The following is a 24,456-nucleotide window of genomic DNA, read 5'->3' on the forward strand; positions in this document are numbered from 1 at the left end:
AGAAAAGGAGAGAAAAGAAGGGTCAGAAAAGGACAGGACGAGCCTGCCCTGGGATCAGTTAGGGAGCGATTGATCAGTCGTAAATCAATCAAGAGCGGACAAAGATCCGAAAAACGAATATAAGCGCGCGCGAACAGCGGACTAATTTTTTGGTTATTTCTAAGAGATTAAATACAATAAAATGAAATAAAATAAACTATACAGAAAAAGCATCAGAAGCCGCGTCTTGTTTTTCAACACATTGTTTTGTGAATTGCCGAATGAATAAACAAAAACAATAATTCAATCTAACTGTAAATTTATCGGCCATTCCAGCAATACTAATACACAGTTAACAACTTCTTCATTGTGCTTCCTAATTTAAGTTGACAATATTTCGGATACATTGATCAGTACATCATATTCGAAAAAAATTACACTGTTGTTTATATCATAATTTATATATAAAATCACATTTAGGGTTGTGCACAGTTCAAATAACGCTAATCGTCTTACAAAATACTGTCATTTTCTTATTTCTCTCGCTAGAATAAGCCATATTTGGTGAAGTTTTCCATAACAGCTAGAGGCTACTACATTTGATTTTCATACGATTGCTATTCAACTGCCATCGGTAGGATCAGTGAACTTATTTGTACGTTCTTGGGACGGGTTGATGGAAGTGGGTGGACTGGGATGAACCAGGAGCAGGAGAAGGGAAGCTGCCCGCAAACGATCGTGGGAATTTGTACATTCTGAGCATACTGTGCTGCTGCTATTACACTAATATTACTACTATTTAAGATGGCTACACCATGAAACTAGCAGTGTTCGGGTGGAGTTTTGCTTTAACATGCGCCCCCAAAGCGTGCCCGATGCTCTCGTTCTGCTCTGTTCAGCAATCGTCATCCGTGATTTCGTAACTGCCCCGAAAGTCGCTTAGCGGGGTGGCCTGAGTAGTGGAAGGAGTAAGCAGTGACGATCCTTGCAGTGATATGGCCAACGGTAAGGCGGACGGTGTGCAGAGGCTGATCGCACCGCGGCTATCGGTTACCGAGCGATATCTTGGCGGCCGTCCCGAGCTGTGAAAGAGAAGGTGAAGAACGCAATGAGCTGGTGACACAGCTTTATGAAATTATCGAAAAAGTTAAACCGTACCGTTCGCAACGGCAGCGCAGCAGCCGGATAAACGCTGCCCGAAACGTTTTGTTGAAGATTGTGTAAATGATTGGATTTATTGTCGACGAAACGTAACCCAGCCAGAGACATATGCTGACGATACGCTCCGGCACCTTCGCGTCCGGGTAGGCGGCAAATATGATGTTCAGGATGAAGAATGGAGCCCAGCAAAAGACGAATGTGAAAAACACTAGACCCAGAACCTGGTAAGAATAGACAGTGAAAGATACGTTAATATATGGTATCGCTTGCGTGCCATTTATACATCGCGAGAATAAATTTCATTATGACAGGTAATTGGTGCAAATTTGTATGATTTAAATTTTAAAAGCTTTTTGCCGGTGTGCTCGTGCACGGGACAGTAAGGAGGCAATAAAAGTCACTGATTAGCCTCTCATTAAAACTGATTGGAATGAAACGGTAGCAAAGCAGGCTTCGTTTCTTGCTCAACTGCCGTAGCTAACCACGCTAAAGGGCTGCCAACTTACTGTAAGCTAGATAAGCAGCGACATAATGTCAGGTTAGGCTTAACATATTCCCTGCAGGACTTTCCGCCTACTTTGGGACGGTGGTGAACTTGGTGGAACGTGCGTATTATTGCTCTTCGTGGAACTTTATCACACCGGGGTGGCCCACCTTAGCTCAACCGAATCATCGCTTTGTGTGCGATGCAAAACTTTTAAATTACTTTCTAATTTTCACACGAGCCCCTTTTTTAGCCATGTCTCCCGTTCGGCTGCTTCTGTAACGAACCGGTTGCCGAGAATGGAAATTCCGTTGAAAAAAAAAACACAAACTTTTCCCTTACGACAGACGCTTTCAACGTAGTTCGACGTGTGGTAATTGTTGGAGCGGTATGCTCAGCAGAGTTGGGCTGAGATATCACCGTACGCATTTCAAAACAAGTCCCACTGTAAAGATCAAAGCTGTCGCTCGAGCCAGGGTGCAAAATCAACACGGGCACGGACACAATATTGACAATCAGGCAAATTTGACTAACTCAAGTCAACACAATGGACAACATCGTAAACAATACCATGCACTGTTAGGCTCTTAGCGATGAGAATGCTGTTAAAGAGCAACATAAAACAGAGGAAATAACTTTGAATGCTTCCCTGGTACGGTACGGATGCTATAAGTTAACACAATTAAGAGGGTTTTTTTTTTTGCAACATCATCTTGATTTATTTTATGCGCTTCGAAATAGAACGAAGCTAACTTTCCTATGCGTACTGGTGCATAGCGCTAAATACTGTTCTGAATATCAAACATCGCAAATCGAGTTTTTATTTCTACTGCCGGGGTAGGATTGGATTTGGAACTGTGCCATCGAGAAGCAAACGTACGGCTTCTGCTTCGTGACGTCGTGGAATCGGACCGTTTTGGAGTTTTGTTTAAGATTGTGATTAAACAGTAAAATAAGCGGTTTCATTTTCGAATTTGATCGCAATTTGAGTGTTTCAATTTATGCTTTAATTATGAAAATGACTGAGAATCCGTGAACTGAGAAGTGTGCGATGCAAAGAATAAGTTTAAAAATTAAACTTTGTTTAAATTTTAAACACAGCAGTACGAGCATGCTTCAGAACGTTGCTAAATCTTCAAAAAAAGGATGCGATTTCTTGTCTTGTAAATGGTAATAAACTTAAAGAAGACAATTTTCCTAGTGGTGAAACGATATTAAAAATAGTTTTTCATTTCCTTCTTGTGGTTCACACAGCCACACCACGAACTCCGCTAGATTGCTATAGTTTCAGCCTTGCAAGAAAAAAAAAACAATAAATAAAACAGAAAATCAGAAAATGGAACTACGACAAAAAAAAAATTTCCCCCTGTAGAAAGTATTTATGGCACAAACTTGATTTCGCTGCTCTACGAGAAACGGAAATGAAGGTGTGTAGCGCAGCGCAAAAGGGAAGTGAACATCCATTTCTATTCCCCACCGGGCATACCCACAGTAAGGGACTGTGGCACGCTACTGTCCACTTTCATTACGTGTGGTTCGTTTCGCGCTTCCTTCCCCAATTTAGCCAGCAATGTCCGACGGAAGATTCCTTGCGTTGGCATTCCTCCTGGGAACTTTTCATTTTCACACCTTCATCCACCGGAAGGAGGACGGCGAAGTCATTGCATAAAGTTGAGCGAAAATTTCGCGCTGACAAGAAATGCGCGGCAATTTCGTAAGATAATTCATTCCACCAGGTAGAGTTGATGAGTGTTGGCATTATTGTGGCATGTTTAAAGAAGCGAACACTCATGGGTTTCGTTGAGTTGACAGTTTAAAATCCTATGATCGCGTTTCGTAGCAGATTTAGCAGAAAAATACAATATTTTAAAATCTTTCTGTCACAAATAGTTTTTTTTCTGAAACTGGTTCAATCATTATAGATTTCGTATTGATCGAAAGCACTTAACCAACATAAAATCACATCCCTATTGCTTTCCTATTGGATCCAAATGGCAGTAAATGCACATTAAAGAATATAACGAGATTTAAACTATAATGGGACACTCGAGCACTTGGAAACCTGTCCGTGATGGTTGCAAAAGTGGAGATGTAATAAAATTTTCTCAACTGCGCAAATGAGCAGCTCAAGCTAGTCCTTTAGTCGTTTGGCAAAAGCAAAACAGTGAGCAAAAAAAAAAAAAGTGATCCGTCCCGTGCGAGCTACAATCAACCAATTATGCGCGGTGGTGTTTAATTCATTTAGCACCGAAGCATCGTCCACCCAGTGTTTCCTCTACGCTAGCTCCAATTTCAAGGTGTTTTGATTCCCACGATCACACCACCCGTCGCCCCCCCCCCTCTTCTTCCCTTTTTGCCCCACACCGCATCTTACCTTGGTGGCCTTTTGCTCGGTCGCGACCGCGTTCGCCGATAAGTTGGTGCGCTTTTTACTGCCGAGAAACTTCAAATTGAAATTTATCGCTGGCGTCGGTACGCTGTTCAGGTGTATCCGGAAGGAGCAGAATTTTTGGCGCCTCGTTTCCCGCTCGATGCTGTCCGGTGTTTGTGTGCCCTGGTCGCAGACGGTGCGGCAGGACCGCTTGCCAACACCGCCGGTCGCGATCGTGCGGTTACCACCGTTGCTGTAGCCCAGGTGCGGATGCGACATACTGCCTTTGATTGAGCTTATTCTATTGAGCGCACCGAGGACGAGCGCAACAAAAGCGAGAGAGAAAGAGAGAGAGAGAGAGAGAGAGAGAGAAAACGCATAATTGAGTGAGAGTTGACGTAATTAACGTACTACAAAAGGGTGGTAAATGGGGCAGAAGGTCATAAATTTTACCAAAGACCAACGGTGAAATCCGGCTGCCGACAGAGCCAGAAGATTCTAAACTAGAAATGAGATTTTGATGTTTGTGGTGAACGCTTTTTTCCCCTTTCTTTTGCCGCGGCGAAAGGTTTACAACAATAGACGCGATAGTCAATGGCGATTTTTGTTTTGTTTTCGGCGGCAAGGGTGTTTTCAACGACTAGCTTTTTAATAGTTTTGTCTACTTTTCGGCGATTGTGAAACATTGTTTTGCAAAGTAAAGATCTTTTCTTTGTCCCTGCAAAACAACACCGGGAAGTGAACAATTGTGTCCGTAAGGCTCGCGTTGTGAAAGGGAAATCGAAAAACCAGACTTCAATAAAAGGAAATGCTTGATACAATGTCTGTCTATTTTAGAATTGTGTTTTTAGTTTCTGTGTCCAGTATCGTCACTTGCTCTGTATCAAGCATCAAAAGCTCTAGAATGCGGGAGTGAGAAGAAATCCATCCAACCAATAGATTGTTAAATCAAACAGTTGAGCGACAGACATGGAAGGATCTAGCCGCATTATCCCGGATGTGGTGCAAGAGATGCCATCAGCATTCTGACGGTAGATAAAGTGTAAAAGGGAGAAGAAAAAAAAAAATAAAACCCGCCGCAAGTTAACGAGTGTCTTGCTCGCAGGACACGGCAGCTGAATGATGCGAGTGTCGGTAGGATGGATGATGGTTTTCCTTGAGTTGGCGCCACGTACTGGACGCGGTCTGCCATCTGTGACCTTTCTCACTGGGCATTGCCTGCTGGCTGCTCTTGGGTGGGTGCTGTGAAACTATCGAACGGGCTTAGCCTCCGGTAAGTGTGCTCTGTACTTTGTAAAAGTGTCATAAAAGGATAAACCACAGTGACTACGGTTTGTGCTGGTGAATTGCACGAGCAGTATATTGCGCTCCCATCACTGGAATATTGGATTGGACAAATTGTTTATTCATGTACTGGTTAGCTGTCGAATCAGAAACATTATCGACAGATATCGAACACACTTTTTAGTGTTATAAATTGTAAGAATTTGTAGGAACATTTCTTCATTTTCAAAAATAAAATAACTTAATTTATATTTATAAACTGACAACGCTTTTAGACACGTTACCTGTCCATTTTGCTGGTGCCGGTCGTGGTGCCGTGCCATCGCCAAGGCAGCGCACTGTGCGCAGTGGTCACCGATGGCAGCGAGGACGGTGGCGATGAGTCGTGCTGCGCAAATGATGGCTGCTTATTGTTGTTGACGGTGAATTTCTTCATTTCGACCGCTTTATTAGATGTGGAGGAGCCATCACTTTGCGAGTTATTGGAGTGTTTGGAGGATGCCAGGCGTCCTCCCAGTCTGCAAAAGTGGAAAGCAAGTGGTTATTGTGGACGATCGGAATGAAAATTCGATGGACAATCCTCAAGCCTCCTACCATACCTTCGGAATAGTTCTCCCTCCGGATGCTGTTCGAGAAAGCGTGCCTTCTTGCGCAGCAGTTGCACGGTGAGCGCGTACGTTACGACCATCATCACCATGGGGATGTAAAATGCGACCAGCGAGCCGAACACGAAAAAGGCTCGATTATTGATGACACATTCGTTCGGGCCGGGCATAATGTTGTCCCGGTTGATCATACCTGCTTGGCGAAAATGGTGTATGCGAACATTAGTGGAGAAGATGCGAGAGGGCAAGAAAAAAAGATTGCAGCGTTGGAAGAGATAAATAATGAACGGCCCGGAGATAACGGTGCTTTCGGCGACTCACCTAACACGGTTATGGAGCTGGAAACGAGCATCGCCAGCAGCCACACTAATGCGATCTTTATTCCCGTCAAGCGCTTCGTCGAGTGATGCCGGCTGCCGAGCGGGTTCCGGATACCAAGGTAACGGCCGAGACTAATGAAGCACATGTGCAGGATGCTTGCCGAACAGGCCAGCACGTCACACGTAACGTAGATGTTGCACCACGTGACTCCGAAGGGCCAATACCCTGTTTGGTGATGAAAAACAGAGATAAACATTGTAATAATGATTGAGAGCATAAAATGATGTGTTTAATAATGACGTATTAATGCATTTATAGTAATTATACGCTGGCAATTATGTAATATAAAAAATATCATCAATTATTATTCTTTAAAGAGTTTTGGACCACGAAAATCAAGTTCAAATGTATTGAGGAATCTTAATTTTGAATGTTTTTTTAATCATTTGTTTTATCATTATTTTATCATTTACTCAAATAAATTATTTATTTTTAAATCAGTGTGACAACTGCCACAAATGTCACGGTGATGATGTACCACATACATAACGTTAACAAGCGTCAACCTCCCTTGGGTGTTTTACCAAAGCCGTTACACATCAGGCGTTACAAAATCAAAATATACAGAAAAAACATATAAAAAAACGGTAAAATTAATAGCCTGTAATTGCGACTGTCACGATATTCCATTATCTTAACATTAAGGATGATAAACACAACGCAATGGCCGTCGCACTTTTGCCAGACGCAAAAAGTTATAAAAGAGCGTACGAAGGACGTGCTTAAACTTGTACGTCTCGTAAAATTTCAAATCAATTGCGTCAGGACCAGGTATCGAATCTAAAGTTTAAATCGAGTCTTAGTATTCAAAAAATTGATGGGCCAAAACTTCACGAGGCTTCAGAGCGAAAGACACAGAGTGTCGCTAAAATATAAATTAAACAAATAACTTTAATCACAGTCGCTATGTATGAATTCACCTCAGTCAAGCTATTACAATGAATAATAACACACAATTTTGTTTTGTCATTGCCACGCTGGCAGCTTCTTACCGTAGATTTGCTGAAATCACTGTTGTTTGTGACAGATTGGCGTCATTTTGTATGCACTGACCCACATTAATGGCGATGAATCTTCAAAAGCGAGCCAGCCAGATTGGAGCACAGTCCCAAATTTATCAACCCACTCCTTGTGTGCGTACGTGTGTGTCCTTGTGCCAGGTGTTCAGGCTCTATTTACTGTTACTCAGGTGCACAGGCCACACAGGCCTAAAAACCAACGTGCAAACACGTAACAAAAGTACGGTGCCTCTCACTCAACAACTAACGTGCAAGAGTTGATTAATGAAGCCCATAATCTGCTCCAACGGCATAACATGCTGCAAACTCCCATCTCATGCGTTGCTGAATGACAATGACAGAAACTGTGGCTGGGTGTTTTCGGGTGCCTTATGATACATGCCATTTCCGGCCATATCCACCCCACTGGCTTCGCGTGAGAGGTTACAGGTTTGACAAAAGTGTGCTAGCTACAGGAGGGGGTTGAAATTTTGAAATAGTAAATTGTACCATCGGGATACGCCGCTCTGACACACATTGTGCAGACTGCGGGTGTGCTGACGCGCACTGTAAGTAGCCCCAGTACACCCATACGCACCATCGAGTGTGTTGTTTGGGGCGTGAGAAAGAACAGAAAGAAAATAAAATCCGTCTTCTTTCCTCCGTGTGGTTAGCACGATTTTGTGTTTTGCTCTTTTCGGCATCCAGATGATTTGCCCACAGCCCAGCACATACATCACCGGGTTACAACCAGTGCCAGATTTATTCGACACACTACCGAAAGTGAACAGTAACAGTGTGCCGGTTTCGAAATGAATTCTTTCTCTCCCCCCCTTCCTCCCCTCCCCTCCCCCTCCCGCCACAAAAGCCACCATTAGGCTATGGTGCGTGCCATCGCAAGCGGTAACAAAATATGCTTCCCTCCGAAACTAAGGCATGGCCCCCGTTGTGGGATGGAGAAGGTGCAGTTGCTCTGGTTGCAACAGTGTAAGAACGGGCGGATTCCACAATCCTCACAAACGTGATATAAATAATGGCGCATAGGAGAAAATGCCACTGGTCGCCATAAATCTTTCGTTCGCAGAAGTAACGACCACTCGCCACCTGCTTCATCGGTCCTACCACCACCATCATCATCAGCGGTTCGAGCCTACATTTACGGATCCAGACACGGTTACCGGTTAACGCTCCATTTTGAATGCCAGCAGCAAGTGGAAAGCTTTCGCTTTCTTCTTGTTCGTGCGGTACCAGGCGCCTCCACCGAGTAGCTGTGGCCTTCGTAACGAGCGTACGCGTACGCGCCACAGTCCTCGCCTTTTCGACTGGTTGGATTTACAATTCAATTCACATTTTTTCCCACCCAGTTGTCCATACACACACAAACACATACACCAATACACAAATATAGCCAAAGAGTTCGTCACTTTATGTTTTTGCGTTAGAAAGTCGTTTTGCTGTGTTGTTGTGTAAATGTTTTGCCACGCTGCCATTACCCCGCCTTATATTCCAGATTGTTTCGGAATGGTTTGTTTTCACATTCAGCTGCACAAGACTAGCGCTATGCAGTGGGAAATGTATACACATAGTTTTTGTAACCACAGTGTCCCAGCTGTTGGGGAGAAGAAAACGAACCATTGCTTCAAACAAAAACGTTGACCTACTGGTCTGGCTGAGGGCAGCTAGTTTCGGAGCGAAACGATACGAAAACAATCCGACGAAATTTCTTACCGAAAGTTGCACAAGCCACACGCAAAAAAAAAAAACAGTGGTACAACAATTCCTTTCATCCAAAACAAATGCAAAAATGAACGAGCACCGACCAGTGGAAAAAAAACAGCCATTGGGAAATGGGGCGATAGCTTGTTTTTGAATAGTGTTTCGCTTCCTACGCGGTCCATTCTGTACGAAAGCGAGGGTCATGCAGTAAGGGACACAACCAGACCACATACACACGCACTCACGCACATTTCCATAAGTAAACTGTCACCCTTTGAATAACGAACGTTCGACACCCTCGTAAAGGCGGTTCCGAAGGGATATATCTCAAGAGAATAGCGGATTGTGTACGATTGATTGATATGCGTTCTAAATGGTACCATGAATAGAAATTCGGCAACCGGTCTCCTTACGTGCTGGCGGGTGGGGAAAACGGACGGACAAAAAGATGCCGAGACAAATGGGTTCGAAGGCACCCGCGGGAGGCAATGATTTACCGGTGTTGAAACTCCACATGTGGAGCAGGAAATGTGGCCGGTTCGTACATCAAAGCACCGTCACTAATGATGATTTGTATCTATTGAATGGCAATAATATTGGTGTTTTAACGCTTTAGCTATCGGAAGTTCGTTGGCAAGCAATGTGCTCCGAAGTCTGATGTTGGTTGAAAGCGTTTTTGAATGAGTGGAAAGCGAAGAGAGCAATAATGGGATATGATTTTCATTACGATCATACATTTTTTGTTGAAAAGGGAAAACATTGTTTGGAGTTTATTGGAGGATTTTATGTTGGAGAAATTAAGGACAGCTGATTATCAAGCCTACAGTAAGCTTAGTAAATTGAATTAAATATTTTCTAAACCACTTACCTAAAAATCCTGGAATGGCACCCAACGGCATCACGAACAGACTGACGAGCAGGTCGGCAATGGCAAGGGACAGTAAAAAATAGTTGGTAACATTCTGCAGCTTACGATCGAGTGCCACTGCCAGGCATACGAGAATGTTTCCTAGTCCACCGGCAAATATGAACAAAATAACGAACAGGAAACTCCACTCGTACCGACCCTGAGCCGAGTCACCTCCGCTTTGCAGGTTATCGATGAGTTGGGTTTGGTTCCAGCTGGCCAACGCAGCTACTGAATGCTCTACACCGTTTAGCCACGATTGGCTAACCAGTGCGTTCTGCAGTTCGATATTCATCCAGCACTGGATCGGCTCGAGCAGTGACACACTCACCAGCTCAAATGCATCACTCTCGAAGAAGGAACCCTGTGATCCGGTTGCATTGCCACACACAAGTCGATAGGTTTGTTCAGAGTTTGATGCTGCTCGCGTTGTTTGGGCTGTGGGTTGCACTGACTCCGATCGCTGCAACAACGGATCACCTGTCCCACCGTACAACAGGGCCTGGGAAGCGTTCCAGCATCCTCCGGCTAGCAAACGATCGGAATCGATTGTATCTAAACTGCCGAAGCTGATCTCACCGAGCTGCAGTAACAGCTTGGGTAGCTTCACGATCAGTTCCGATACTGGCTGTAACACTTCGCGCACGATCAGCGTTATGTTGTGAGAGGCCGCCACTCTACAGTTCGTATCCGGCAGCTGCCAACTGTCCGGCAACGCCGGTTCCGGAGCACACTCGTACAACGCATCGTTCCACCGCACCTGCTCGGCATGCCGATCACCACCGGACACTATGGAATGCAGGACACACTTAAACGTTTGATAGCACTGTGTAACGGCCTGATAAAGGCTAACCGGGGCCGTACTATTTCCTGTCCGTAGCTCAACCGCACCATCGCCCGTCGTGGGGATTGTGTTCGAGCGTACACTCGCATCGTCAAACCGGCACAGCACGTCGGGGCCCCAAAGGAGCGAAGCGGAACTGTTGCTGTAGCTGGCACAGGACACCATGTAACGCCACGCTTTCCAATTGTCACACCACCAACCGAATATGTCTCCATCGTCCATGGTTGATTTGCACTGCACTGTCGTGGTGGCGTTTACAAATGGCGTATATATGCGTGTGTTTAAGAATGTGAGTGATAGAGAGAGAGAGAGCACACGCACACGTTACGAAGATGTTTTCCACTCGGCTCAGCTTAGCGTGGAACTGCCCGTGCGGCGACTGATCACTGCAAAAGGACAGCAATGATGTCGACGATCCATCGCTAACCCTTCATTCGTCAACGAGTTGCGAAAGTGGCTCGATTATTAGAGCTGGAAGACCGATGTGACGTGCCTGTGTAAGAGAGACAGAGCAGAGCGATGAAGAAAGTAATACATATCAGCACACCACGTGCTGCCCGTTCCTAATAAATATTTAAATTGAAATCGCACGCTGAACGTAGATGGTTTGCGGTGGCGCGTACTCGCGCCCAAGCCCAAAACCTACCGCATTATGCAGTACGGTGGTTTTGGGTAAGGTATTTCAAAACGCCGAGCGAAGGGTGGACTGTTTCGTTTGTTCGTACACCATTTTGGCCGTCCTGTTGGTCGTCCATTTTGATGAGAAAATATGCTTTTTTGTGGAATACTGTTTGTGGAGCGCTGTGCTAATGATTGTTGGGATGTTCTGTTTTGTTTTTCTCGTATGCTCCACAGGAAGGCCTTTTAGTATGTGTTAAATATTAGTAAAGATCGTTACGGTATTACGAGGCAGCTTTTTCTATTGATGTGGTGAGAAAGCACTGTTGATATTTAAAATTACATATAGACAGTTTTTTTATGAAATACTTGCAGAATTTTAAACAATGCTTTGAAAACATATTACTTATTCCAAAGGAAATGAGCGAACCTTAAACTTTTATTTTAATTGAATTGTCACAACTTCTTGTATTATTTAAAGTAGTTCTTTTCTTACAAACCTAACAGGTTGGCTGATAAGTCCCCGGTCTAACAAAGAAAAACACATTTTTTTTGTCAAAATTCGTTTTTATTATTCAACATAGTTCCCTTCAAGAGCGATACAACGATTATAACGACCTTCCAATTTTTTTATACCATTTTGGTAGTACTCCTTCGGTTTTGCCTCAAAATAGGCCTCAGTTTCGGCGACCACCTCTTCATTGCAGCCAAATTTTTTCCCTGCGAGCATCCTTTTGAGGTCTGAGAACAAGAAAAAGTCGCTGGGGGCCAGATCTGGAGAATACGGTGGGTGGGGAAGCAATTCGAAGCCAACCAAAAAAATTAATGAATTTTTGCCATCGTTCTCAATGACTTGTGGCACGGTGCGTTGTCTTGGTGGAACAACACTTTTTTTTTCATCGTTCTTTTTTCGTTCGTCAAGCAACCAAAAGTTGCTTGACAAAAGACGCTCTGTCTCACAAACTAATTGACATACAGACGACAAATTTTGACACGAATCATTTGAAGGTTGGTGCTATATAAAAATAATATGCATGTAATACTAGCGGCGCCATCTATGTGTCAGACCGGGGACTTATCAGCCAACCTGTTAGTCTTAGAACGTACACGATCACGTTCATTATAAACTACTTTGAACTACAAACCCCTATAAACAAACTTCATCAGCACCGTCATTAGTAGTTCGTTCTTTATCGGTTTTATTATTGTGCGCAATTTTCCACCATAACCTTACTTTATAGCAACTAATACTAGATAATTTTATGATCGGGGCGGCCCGATGATGTAAGCGACAGCGGCGCCGCTCCCCAAACGGCTTGGAGCTGGGGTTAAAATCCTAGCCGAACCCGACCCGTCCGTTGTGAGGACTGACTGACTGTCCAAGTACGCGGTATCGGCAAGTCTAATAAGCCATTCGATGGCAAGTATGACCTAAACGAAAGACAGCCCAAGAAGAAAATTCTTATGAAACTGCTGTACACAAAGTACACAATAAATGTAGCTGAAAACTGCAGCAAGCCTCATAACCAACAAATTTCTAAAACTCTTTAAACTGTATCTACCATCTTGAACTACAAACGGCTACCACGTAATTTGATTCCTATCAAAGAATAGAATTTGACTTTCATTGCATGCTTCTACTAGGTGTTGGTGTAACACACGAATATCGCCACCACCAGGACGGCTTTAGCGTGTAATCGCACAAACAGATCACCAGCGAGTCGTACCAAAGGCAAATTTGACCACCCCTTTCGCTTGAAATTCGAACACTACCGTACCGAATGTTGCCAGTGCCGATCATAATCATGGTGATTAACACTACGCTAACGGGACGGTTTTGGGCGGGCTCCCTAGGCCTGCTGCTACCGCCAAACGACCGGTGGTTGGGTGTGCTATCTGTATGTGTACCGGTATGAAACCGCTGGTTAACATTACCACGGTACACTACCGTTCCGGCCTACTCCTCGGGTAAACGGAAGGCCCGGCGTGTAAACCAACACGGCGAACGGCATTGCACGAGGATCATGTGTGCGCTTGCTTAAAATCTAAACTTTCAACGAGTACAAAGTGGTAACATAACCGCAGATTATCTCCAAACGCTGACATTAGCGTACGCCGGGTAGCGCCGTGTAGGCGGTGGTGATGAGTGGCACCATCGGTGGCGATGACAGGCAGACTGCATCGGCAATTACACCGATGGGTGGCTTTCAACCAGTTGCAGTTTTGCAGTCAGGCCTGTGCGTACCGTGGGGCGAACGGTGTGATGGGGTTGGGGTTGGGGTTGTGTAATGCAACGTTTAGATTTCAAGCTGTGGTCTGAAGCTTCACGGCCGATACCACTATCGTATGTAGTGCAAGGTATTGTTCGTATCTTTTTTTTTTTTTCATTCCCAAGTGTTGGTGAATATGTACAACAAAATGTAGTGTGACACATTTCGAGAGCGAATTGTTCAGGATGTATTTGCCGCCCACAGCTGCAAGTGTTGTGATTGGATGGAATGCAAAAGAAGGGAACGTGTTCGGTCCCGTACATGTGAGTTACAGGTGTCGGAAAACATGAATGATTGAATTATCGATCCAAACGCCACCTATTTCCAACCATCTGAGATTATGGAATACATTTTATTGTGTTGGTAAAATGGACAGAATTTTCAGTGCAGTTTCCGCATCAGATGTGGTTGTCGGAATTTTGTCATGGTAATTGAAAATTTTGCCACAAATATACTTATTTGTGGTGCGGTGGCAGCGTTGCTATTGACAGGTGCAAATTATACTGACGCAGGGTAACAGACAACAAGACACGAGCATAAGCTTTATACAAAAAGATATTTAATTGCATGTTAAATATAGTTTGATGAGATAATTTTGACCCTTTTGTCATTTGTAAGGATAGCCACATGTCATAATGCTAAATAAAACTCATTATTATCAACGCTTCACAGTTCTCAGCGGACTGGTTCATTACTCATTACATGATATGGATTGGTTTTAATTTCGTTATAACTAAATCGTTTCGACAATACGGCATTGGACCGTCATAATCAATTGTAAATAAAAATAACTAAATCGTACCACAAGCCCATATTTTTTGCTTTCAAGTATTTAAGTGGATTAAGGCGTTACACTTGATTCAAAACACTTGACTCGTCGACGTTACTATAATGGACATAACCTAAAAAGCATCCATAAAGCTTCCATAAAATTTGAAATACTTATTTTATTTTTATTTACAATTTATTATGACAGTACAGTGCCGTATTATCGTATTTAATTACTTAACCGAGGAAGAAATTATAAAATTTTGTTTATATTTAATATATTAGATATATTAACGCTCATAATTTCCTTCTTCTTGGTTTAACGATTTTTAAGGTCCCGCAGGTCATCGAATGGCAAAATAGACTTGCCGATAATACGTAATCAGGACTGCCTGACTACGGACGAGATTTGAACCCCGGTTCTGCAGTGTAAAGATCGTTGACGGTGTCGCTTACATCACCGGGCCGTACCATCTAGATTCCTTGCTCATTATCTTGATTCCTTTTGATTTATACAGATTGTAAATTTTGCTGTGGCACACACATTTGACCTTACATTTTGTTTAAATCCATTGCAAACTATTGTGTCTATTGTAAATAGTTAAACAGTACAGAAACCATTCAATAAACAAATTATGGTCATTGTTACACTACAGTACAACATTGTATTAATTGTTACAACACAATTAATACAATTATTTACTTGTGATGAGACTTTTTCACTGGATAATAGTTCCCAAAAAAATTAAAAATCCTAAAATTGACTGCAGTTATATTGGTTGAAAAGATCAAAATAATGTAATATTCAAACAAAAAGTTATGAATAAAATTCCAGAAAGTCGAGTACCATATTAGAGCTACACTATCGGCGCTTCATACTTTGTCACTTTACACAGTGCTCCCAACAATATCTCAATTCAAAAAAAATTTCCTGGAAATCAATATTTATTTGCCATGCTCTCCTGAAACCTAAAACCACAACCACTGACGACGGAACCAAAACTGCATGCTGGAGGCCTAACAATTATCAAAAATGCAATAAATTGCGCTCTTTGATCTCCATTTTGTTTTGGTATGATCCCATAACCCGCCAGAGCGTACTGGTCCAAAATGTCGACCCGACCGCGGTTGGACAAGTAGCAAAACAAGACAAAGAAAGGTAGCGATAATTTTTGCTCATGATTCAGCGCTAAAGAGTAAATTTGACGTAAATCTATAAATAGCTATTACGCAGCAGTATCCAAAACGTTGCCAAACATTGACGAACGATGGGAAATATGAACCGGCCCAAAAGCATAAGTACGCAAGGGCATACTGTTTGTACGGTAGAAAATTGTGTGCCAAACTCTAAAACATATGATTGCCGAGCAAAGGGCCGAAACCGAAGCTTCGAAGTCAGTGTTGGGAGTTGGTAAAATAATATTAACTTAATTAATTCTCTGAAAAACGTTTACAGGTTCGTGTGATCGGTCATCAGGTAAGCAAGGTATGGGAGCAAAGCTCATCGTGCCAACAGTTTGTTGGGACTAGGAATTTGTTCACTGATTGCTCTTCTTCGTCAACGCACTGGAGGATCGCATTTCAGAACATGCAAATCATTCTTCGAGCTTAGTGCAAGCTGCTGGCGTGACCAAGGGGAAAGTCCTCTTGCAAAGATGCCTCGAGTACCCTCGAAGGCAAATACAACACTTGGATGCATATTGATTGGCAATATCGTTGTGGTATTTTCGATTTGCCAAACGTATAGCAATGCTAACGAACTGGTGGTTGTTTTCCCACTGCTTCCGATAAGGTACGACTAACGATCCTGGTCTTTCCAGTCTTTCGTGACCTTCAGAAATCAAGAAACCCCTCAATTCGAACATTTGTGCATGGTTTTGTGCTCACTCGAACTAAAGAAAAGAAAAAATTCCAACCAACAAAAACTCAAACAAAGTTCTCAAAAAGCTTGCACGAGAAAGGGAGATACAAGATCACTTGTTTTTTTTTGTTTTTTGTAAATAATACGTTTCATTCATACACAGCCGTGGTTTCCCGCCACAAAAAAAGTATTAAAACGTAGAACTTGAAATGGAAACCGACTAGCATTCTTGTGCTCGAAAGTGCTGTAGAGGATTCTTCTTGGGCGCATTGTAGTCAGGGCGATTGTTTAGAATGTGGTATGGTTTAGGTCGTCAGGTTCTCGGAATCGTTTTGAGTGAAATCGAAAAAAAAACGACACAAAAAAAACGCCCTCCAGCAGAGTATTCCGCCAATCACGGGCACCATATTCAATGTGCTGAATTATTGCAACTTATCAATGGAATGGTTTGAAAGCGAAAATTGGTGAATTTTTCGCTGCTCCGGTCTATTCATTCCGTTCCAAACAACGCTCGGTTGGGATGTTATGGTGATTGGACATGGTGGAAAATGGGATCCAATTTGCTGAGCTTTTGTTGCTGCTGCTGAATACGGACTTTTCAATGTGGGTCATGCCTAACTTTTCTTTTCTCAATTGTGACGCTATCTAGCATGAGCATAATGTCTAGTTTGTTTGCTGTTGTTTCTAAATGTAGGATTTCGTTCTATTCTGATCAAGTTTTTTTGGAACGAATCAATATCAAAAGATGATTTAGTGTGGTAGCAGTTTAATGTGTTGAACCTTTCATTTTTGAGTTGTTCAACATAATGTGCTTAAGATATTACGTTTTTGCGCTGTCAAGACCGACAACCCCATCATTCCGATATTTGAAGCTGTAGAGTCAAAATAGTCAGTCAGTCAAAACAATCATTCAATCTATACATTACTAGACAATTGTTTGATTTAAAATGGAGAACTTACGAAACAGGATTTTTGTAAAATGTTTTGTCAAGCATGTAATGCAATATGAAACAACTTAGTCTTGATTGAGCTGATTACATTTTCCTCATCCCTTTCTACCACATAATCTTTAAACAGTACAACAAAATAAGCGTTCACAGTTACGGTAAGTTCCCCGAAACAGTATCAACCTCATCGAAACTTGACGAGGACGCTGCCAGCACCACTTTCTTCCCTCGAAAGTGTCCGTGCTAGTGCTAGAACCCTTGTCTCTTGATTAAAATCTCATCAAAACCCTTCGCACGGGAGGGTGTGTGCCACGGACGTGTCCCGTACAGCCAGCGTTCCGCGTCCCTTTTCCAGCAAAAGGCGATTAGTTCCCGTAGAAATCGGGTTCGGGTGCAAAGGATCAAAGTACAGTAGCTTGTTAATGCCTAGCGGACACGGGGTGAACGGGGTTCTTCCAAAAACAAACAACAATAAAATAAAAGCCACCCCCCCCCCCCCCCCTCAAACCGGTGATGGCTTTTTCGTTAAAAAACCTGCCAGATCTCGTTAGTCGGCAACACGGTCGATCGAGGTAGTGCCCGTTCGGTGAGGGCGATGAAACAAGTACATCTTATTAATTCCTCAAGAATGTTTAGGAAAAAGCTACCCTGGGTGGGGGGAGGGGGGAGGTGTAGGGGGGGGGGGGGGGTGATTCGGTAGAGTGTGTTTTCGCGGTTCATTGGCGATGGGAAAAGGATGCTTTGCCATGTTTTTGGCAGCTCTGATCCTTGACCAGTTGTTATTTACGTGTTTGACTAGGTTCTTAGGGTATTGGAATGTTGCTGGGGGGGTTTTTTTTTGCTCTTGCACATCAGACAATGCACACACACACACACACTTGTGTATCGGGCGGGTATCTAGCCAGGCCAGGCTTGATACAAAAAAGGTACAATCAAGCAAAGATAAGATCGGTGGGATTCACCGTGATTTAAGCTTATGCGGGTATTACCAAAACAGACCATACGGCTTAAGGCATGGGTGAAAATCGATCGGAAACAATCCGAAAATCCAAACAGTGGCAGGGATCCCAGTGGCACGCCAGACAGAAAAATCATTGTCGGCTATTATCGGAAGCAATAATCAGAGTTAATTGCGTAGAAAATAGGGTTTTCACATCTGCCAAAAAGTGAATGCGAATGCCAAAAAGGATAAGAACGAAACGTTGGCCAGCCGTGCGGCTGCTGGCAGAAACACATTCGGTGTGCGTCCACACGATGGAAGGAGAAGCTTAAAAACAATTTATTAGTAAAGCCGTGTTTCGGTACTGATGAAGTTTTGTTTATTGGAGGGTAGACACACATAAATCCTGTTGATTGGTACCGTAAGAAAATTTAACGAATTGGGCTTCTTTATAATCAAAGGTTTTGTTCCAGTTCTATATAAAGGAAAAAAAATTTAAATATAATAATGCCTCTACATGGTAAGAAAAAAAACGAAAATTAACCGAAACGCTCCCAACGTAACAAAGCTATTAGCTAACACTAATTGATGTTTGGAAAACGTACTGGAAGATGTACAACACATGTCATAGCCCTTAAATTTGAAGTGCACTTCAACTGTGTGTTGGTACTGCAAAACTCCACAACCACACACTTTCAACCTACGGAAAGGGAGCACAATCCGACCCGGCAGGGGAGATATCCGATGTGTGCTGTGTGTTCCAGATGCATTAATCAACACTTTTCCACGACAGCTGGTGTTAATCGACTCACTTGAGCGTGCTATACGGTTGGGCAACTACACCGTACAAACAGGCTGAATCCACAATCGGTCAGATGCAACGAACGTTAAGCGCTTCGGTATTGATACGATACGCCGATAAGCTGCGGGTGCGAATGGGTACGAGTCGAGCGGGTCGGCATGGTATGGGTGCTGCTGCATTGGCGATGCACTTGGGTCATCATGCGTTTTTGAAGTGCGAAATGTGTAGCACGGGAGAAACAAAACACATGGTTGGATTGAGATGCCTTTCTACGTGGGCGATTGAATCAACTTACACACACACACACACACACACACACACACACACACACACACGCACGCACACCAAATCCACTTTGGACGATGGAAGATTGCGATGAATGCAGCTTACTTTGGCTTAACCGAAAACGAAAACCGCAAACTCTCGCTGCTCTGATTGTCGTGCATTTGTGTGCTTTCTTCCAGCTTCATCAATCCTTCGGCCAGGGTTTCCTACTACAAGACACTCTGTGAAATTATGGTTTGGTTCACGATGCACGACTATTTCACTAGCGACACTAGCTCTCCATTTACCAGAAACTGCATTGCTGAGCTCGTTTTGTGAAGGAGCAACTTTCGGGTGTCGTTAGTAGTTACACCGATAGCACTAAGTATTACCAAGGCTCTGGGTATTGTACGCGGAGACACTTTTACCATTAATCACACCAATAAAAGCAGATGATTGATCGTGTGCACTCCCAACTCCCAAGCTGAAACGCCGTGGAACATGCGGACAGGATCTTTTCGCGTCCCCTTCGCTATTCTCCTTTCTAGCTAAGCTTGTAAGCAAGCCAACGAAGTGAGCACACTCTACACGGCACTACAGTTCGGACGTTGCTAGCTAGCGATGGCCCCCCTGCCCCGAATTGTCGACGTGACGACTGAACCTTTTATCCAGGGAACGGCGCTGAACGGAGAATTTGTGAAACCAATTTACACACTGCACGCGGGTAGCATCTACACCGACCGGTAACGATGATCACTACGTGCAGGATGCATCCCCGGACGAGATGGCTCAACCGAGCGTCAAGCGCACCGCTGCACACGATTATTCACACGACCGTACGGGGTTGTGCAGATTGTGGCCACGGTGCAAAGAATGAAGCTGAGTGATTCTGCATTTCAGCTTCTTCCGGTACGGTGCCAAACCTTATTGCTATGCACCAGCATCATACGTGCACACCTTCACACACACATACACCAACACACTTAAGCATGCATAACCATCTTCAATGGATTAACCACCGGGGAACACAGACAGCCAGCAGTGCTGACACACTTTTTTGGGCCCACCCGACCCACCCTTTTTGCCTTTTACCCCTTTTTGTGGTGCACACCCTCGGGGCGCTTGGCAAAAGCAAGCAAAAGATGCTCCACTAGAAGCTTGTTTCCGATTCACTGACTTCCCGTGATGCCGGTTGTGACGAATCACGCTTGAGCTGCACTTTTGAGAATGTTGCGAAATTGAAAGGTAGTTGACGAGTGGGCAAAAAAATACCTGCACACGATTCCCTTACGATTCGTGGCCACAAACAAAAAAAAAACACACACACACACACGCAGAGGAGACGCGAACGATAAATCCACCACGAATAGATAAATCAGGGCCACCGGATCGCCCCAAGCAAGAAGGGTAAACACGCACCGCTGATGCTGCTGCGTCTGCTGTAGCTGGGACGCGATCTGCATTAACGAACCGTGTTGCATCGGTTGCATCGGCACACGGCGTACGCGGAAGAAGCGCAACAAACGAAACCACGTGGTACGGTACCTTGGCTAGCACATTTTTGCGTCTTCCACGGACACTTGTTTTCCTTTCTAATTTTTTTTCTCTCTCTCTCTCTCGTGTTATTTCACTGCACTTTCGGTTGCACAAAATTTGATGCGATTTCTAAACCACGGCGTGCTCGTAGCTGACACAGCACGTTTGCGGTTTTCGTGGCCTTTACGTTTTCACGCACATAGGCAAACACACACACACACGCACTTGATGAGATTGCCACACGTGCCACACGCGTCCGCACCGATCGGCGGTCACTGTCGGAATGAGTGCTTGTCCGCTCGCGCACTCGGTCGCTCTCGCGTGGCGTTTTTCCCGAACGCTGCTGTGATGTTTTCTAGCGATGGGCAAAATGAGTTGCGCGATCTGCAAAAGGTCATGTAGGTACGTATAGAAAGGGCACAAAGCGCAAGGGTGCTGGTAAGAAAGAAAAAGACACTTTTACGAGAAACAACAAATCAAGCTTGATCTTTGACACGGTTTTTAATCTATTCTAAATTATTTACGCCAGTAGAACGTGATGGCAATATTACCCATTTTTAGTACAACAAATTATGGGCAGTAAATTTGAAAATACACTCAATGAAGTGCTAAACGTTTTCCATTTAAAAGCACCCATCGCTAGGCCCGAGTAAGGAACTCAAAGTAACTCACGATGCGATTGCGAGTGAAGATCGCTGATTCGGGTGGTAATTTGACCATCGGATGTGTACTTCTATTCGGAAAACGGAACCAACACAAAATCTATGTTTTTCTTTTCGTTGCAAATTGAAATGTTTGTCTCTATGAACAATAGTCAAGCGAGCTCGTTCTCTTACTTATTTGATGCGTGTTTTTTGGGGTTGAGCACTTTTTGTGGTATTTTCCTATAAATGTGTATAAGACCTAATGCTTTACGTGGCACAAGTGAAGGTAAACAGTAAGGAGAAAACTATACCTAAATATAATTTCCTTTTCGATTCCTTAACATTGCGTACAATGCTCTGTGTCTCTGGACCGTTTTTGCTGATCGATAGCATTTCTAGCCGGCTTCGTAAGTGTCCATCAAATTATGTCCAATCATGTCCGCTAGTAACTGCCGGGTGCTCGGTACATCCTCGCCATCGTTTATGGCGTTAAATTTGGGCAAAATAATATTCTATTCTAATGGACAATACACTACGCTAAAGTGCAACTCATGTCGAATCCGAAAGGGAGTCAAGTGCCAAAAAAAAAAAAGAGTAACAAAAAGGGGTTGCTTTTTTTTCTCCACAAAATTAGAAAAAAAAATACAGTTCACAGGCTAGAATTTGCTGGCTGCTCTGTTAGCGTGTAATGAGTTTAGTAAAAAGTGGTGTTAAAAATAAGTGAATGCAGTTGAAGAGCAGAAAAAACAGCTTAAGCCATTGAAATGGATATGAAAAAAAAAACTAACGTTTTGGCAGCCAATGAACAAACCTCCAAACACGCATAAAAGAATCTGCACGAAATAAAAAGGCGCACACACACACACATAAAACACATCTAACTCAACACTCGACCAAACAAGCCAACTCGTCGATCATAGCTTAAGTTTGGCTCTTCACGTTCATTATTGACTTCTAATGACTCCTCACGTGGCGAAGGGTAACGACACATCCGGCCGCGACCGGGTGTTGAATGTTGTTGAATCACACTGACTCAGTCACTCTCTCACAAACACACACACACACACACACCCGTACGTACACTTGGAAGCACACACGAGATGCGCTAGGAAGCCGTAAGATGTCAACAGCATCGTAAACATACTCGAACTGATTGCTAGGTTCGGTGGTTTCCATTCGTTTACCGGTCTCTGCAAGACCACCGAGCCCGTTACTTTCCTGCATATATTTCTTCCCTTTCCAAATGGTGCCAATGTGAGAAGACACATACTCGAACCACCGTCGAGTGTCATCAAGCTTTTCTTTCGACTGTGATAGCACTCGGTAGGCGGACGGTAATCAATCGGATAGCTTAAGCTCGGGTGGGATTCGTCGCCGGGACCACAAATCAAGTGAGAAAATCAACATGCAGGTGCGACAGCTGGCAAATTGAATCGAAGCATCCGACCATGCCAACACGACGCACCGCGCAACGATTGGCATTGCCGAGCAGTGTTTGCAGTCTCATTGGAAGCTAATTATCCTTCCGAGCGTGTGGAGCGTTGGTGCATGGCAAGCTGTGTAGCTGCGGAGCTCTTTATAGGAACAAAAAAAAAAACACTCCCAGTTAACGTGTGCCCTAGCCTCGTCTAGCGTAAGACGATACTAATTCGTATGGTACGAAAATGCGAACCCATTATCTGGTGTAGGTCGTTTACGTAGATCGATTTGGTAGTTTGCAACGAATGTATGTGCCAAAAAAAGCAAAAAACGGCTCGAATGAAGATCCACCGGAACATTAGACGCTTACGGAAGGCAATAGTAAGGCCATAAAATTGTAAACTGCGATTTATTGTTTGCAAGGAATGTGTTATATTAGGGGTTTTTTCCATATCTTTGTTGCAGTTATTCCGTACAGTTGGGTTCAAAACAGTAGCAGTGGCACTTATTTTTATTTAACAACACTCTATAACGACTCCGGTGATGCCGTAAACCACTTGTTTGATGCTGATTATATTTGAAAAATTAATTATTTATTTTAAGTTTAGTTAAGTGCCTTATTGTCATGTTGAGAATAGAGTTTTAATAAATTTTAGTGATGTGGTATAAAAGATTTAACATTTGTTGTCATTAAAAGATCAGCTGGAAGTTGAGATTTCGATTGTCAAATTTCAAAGTATTTCGAGACGCTGAAGATGCTACCAATTTGAACAAAGCTGTAGATTGATTGACTTTTACCGAAGCTTACCGGATTTAAATTTTAATTTTCAGTTCTGACTTATTCAACCACAAATGAAAGCTCAACTTTCTCTAACTAACCTGCAAAAATGAAAATGTCTTGGGATATTAAGTATAAAGGCGTATTGCTTTATCCATCCTTTGCTTGTTACCTTAAAGGGGAGAAGCTATTTGGAGATCAATTTTGACTACAATTGTAACCTTGGTTCTACCCGTTTTGGGGAAACCTACAAGAAGCATATGAAGCACTAGTCGCGTCAGCTTGCCCATCTACGCTGCCATATCTCACTCAGTGCTATTCCTTCATCTCTTCCGAAGAACTGAAGCCTTAACGTGTGATTTGTAGCTTTTCTCGATGTGACCGGTCAATATGGAGGACGAGGATAAATTTTCCCAAACCAACCGTACATGCCCGGTGCCCAATGATGATGGTACTGATCCCCAAAATCCGGTCAAAATGGTTGAAGGAAGAAGAACAAAAAAAGAACCTCCACGATAGTGTACATACTATGCCTCACGAGCTGACAAAGATAAATGTATCGGGGGAGGCTTTTTTGTGTAAAATGAATGCAGAAGTTTCTTTTCCCATTTTCACGTGGTGGTCTTCATTTCAGGCCCGGTTCAATCGATTCTTTCTTTCGCTGGTTCAATCGATAGCCCGAGCGGAGCACGGCAGAGTGTTTTATATTTTTATTGCACCGACCAAAACCCATTTCCACTTTCGAAAAGGGGAAAATGTTCTTACTTACTTCACTCCTTCCAACCGATCATGGGCAGGGAAGATCGACGAACCACCACCTCATATCGCCTCAATCGCCGGAAAAGGGCGCAAGCGCAAGCTCCGGTTGTGTGCATGCAG

General features: G+C 43.5%; 4 protein-coding genes across 4 annotated transcripts in view; 1 reads left to right on the forward strand and 3 right to left on the reverse strand.

The window, feature by feature from the left end:
* LOC126557894 (protein Notchless) overlaps positions 1-24,456 on the reverse strand; it is a 195,019-nt gene that overhangs the window by 144,024 nt on the left and 26,539 nt on the right. The gene's annotated exons all lie outside the window — the stretch shown is intronic.
* The window catches only part of LOC126556762 (putative ATP-dependent RNA helicase DHX57), a 300,736-nt gene that overhangs the window by 138,880 nt on the left and 137,400 nt on the right, over positions 1-24,456 (reverse strand). The window lies entirely within an intron of this gene.
* The window catches only part of LOC126557181 (protein claret segregational), a 333,201-nt gene that overhangs the window by 76,586 nt on the left and 232,159 nt on the right, over positions 1-24,456 (forward strand). The gene's annotated exons all lie outside the window — the stretch shown is intronic.
* On the reverse strand, positions 875-10,965 carry LOC126557110 (D(2) dopamine receptor). The gene is made up of 7 exons (XM_050212774.1): positions 9,848-10,965; positions 6,206-6,430; positions 5,879-6,077; positions 5,564-5,797; positions 3,999-4,296; positions 1,138-1,361; positions 875-1,061 (listed from the first exon to the last, which is right to left on the reverse strand). Exons 1-7 carry the CDS (start codon positions 10,950-10,952, stop codon positions 875-877), a joined length of 2,472 nt encoding a protein of 823 aa, XP_050068731.1. The 5' UTR covers positions 10,953-10,965.

This window comes from Anopheles maculipalpis, chromosome 2RL (genome assembly GCF_943734695.1).
Source record: "Anopheles maculipalpis chromosome 2RL, idAnoMacuDA_375_x, whole genome shotgun sequence".
NCBI lineage: Eukaryota > Metazoa > Arthropoda > Insecta > Diptera > Culicidae > Anopheles > Anopheles maculipalpis.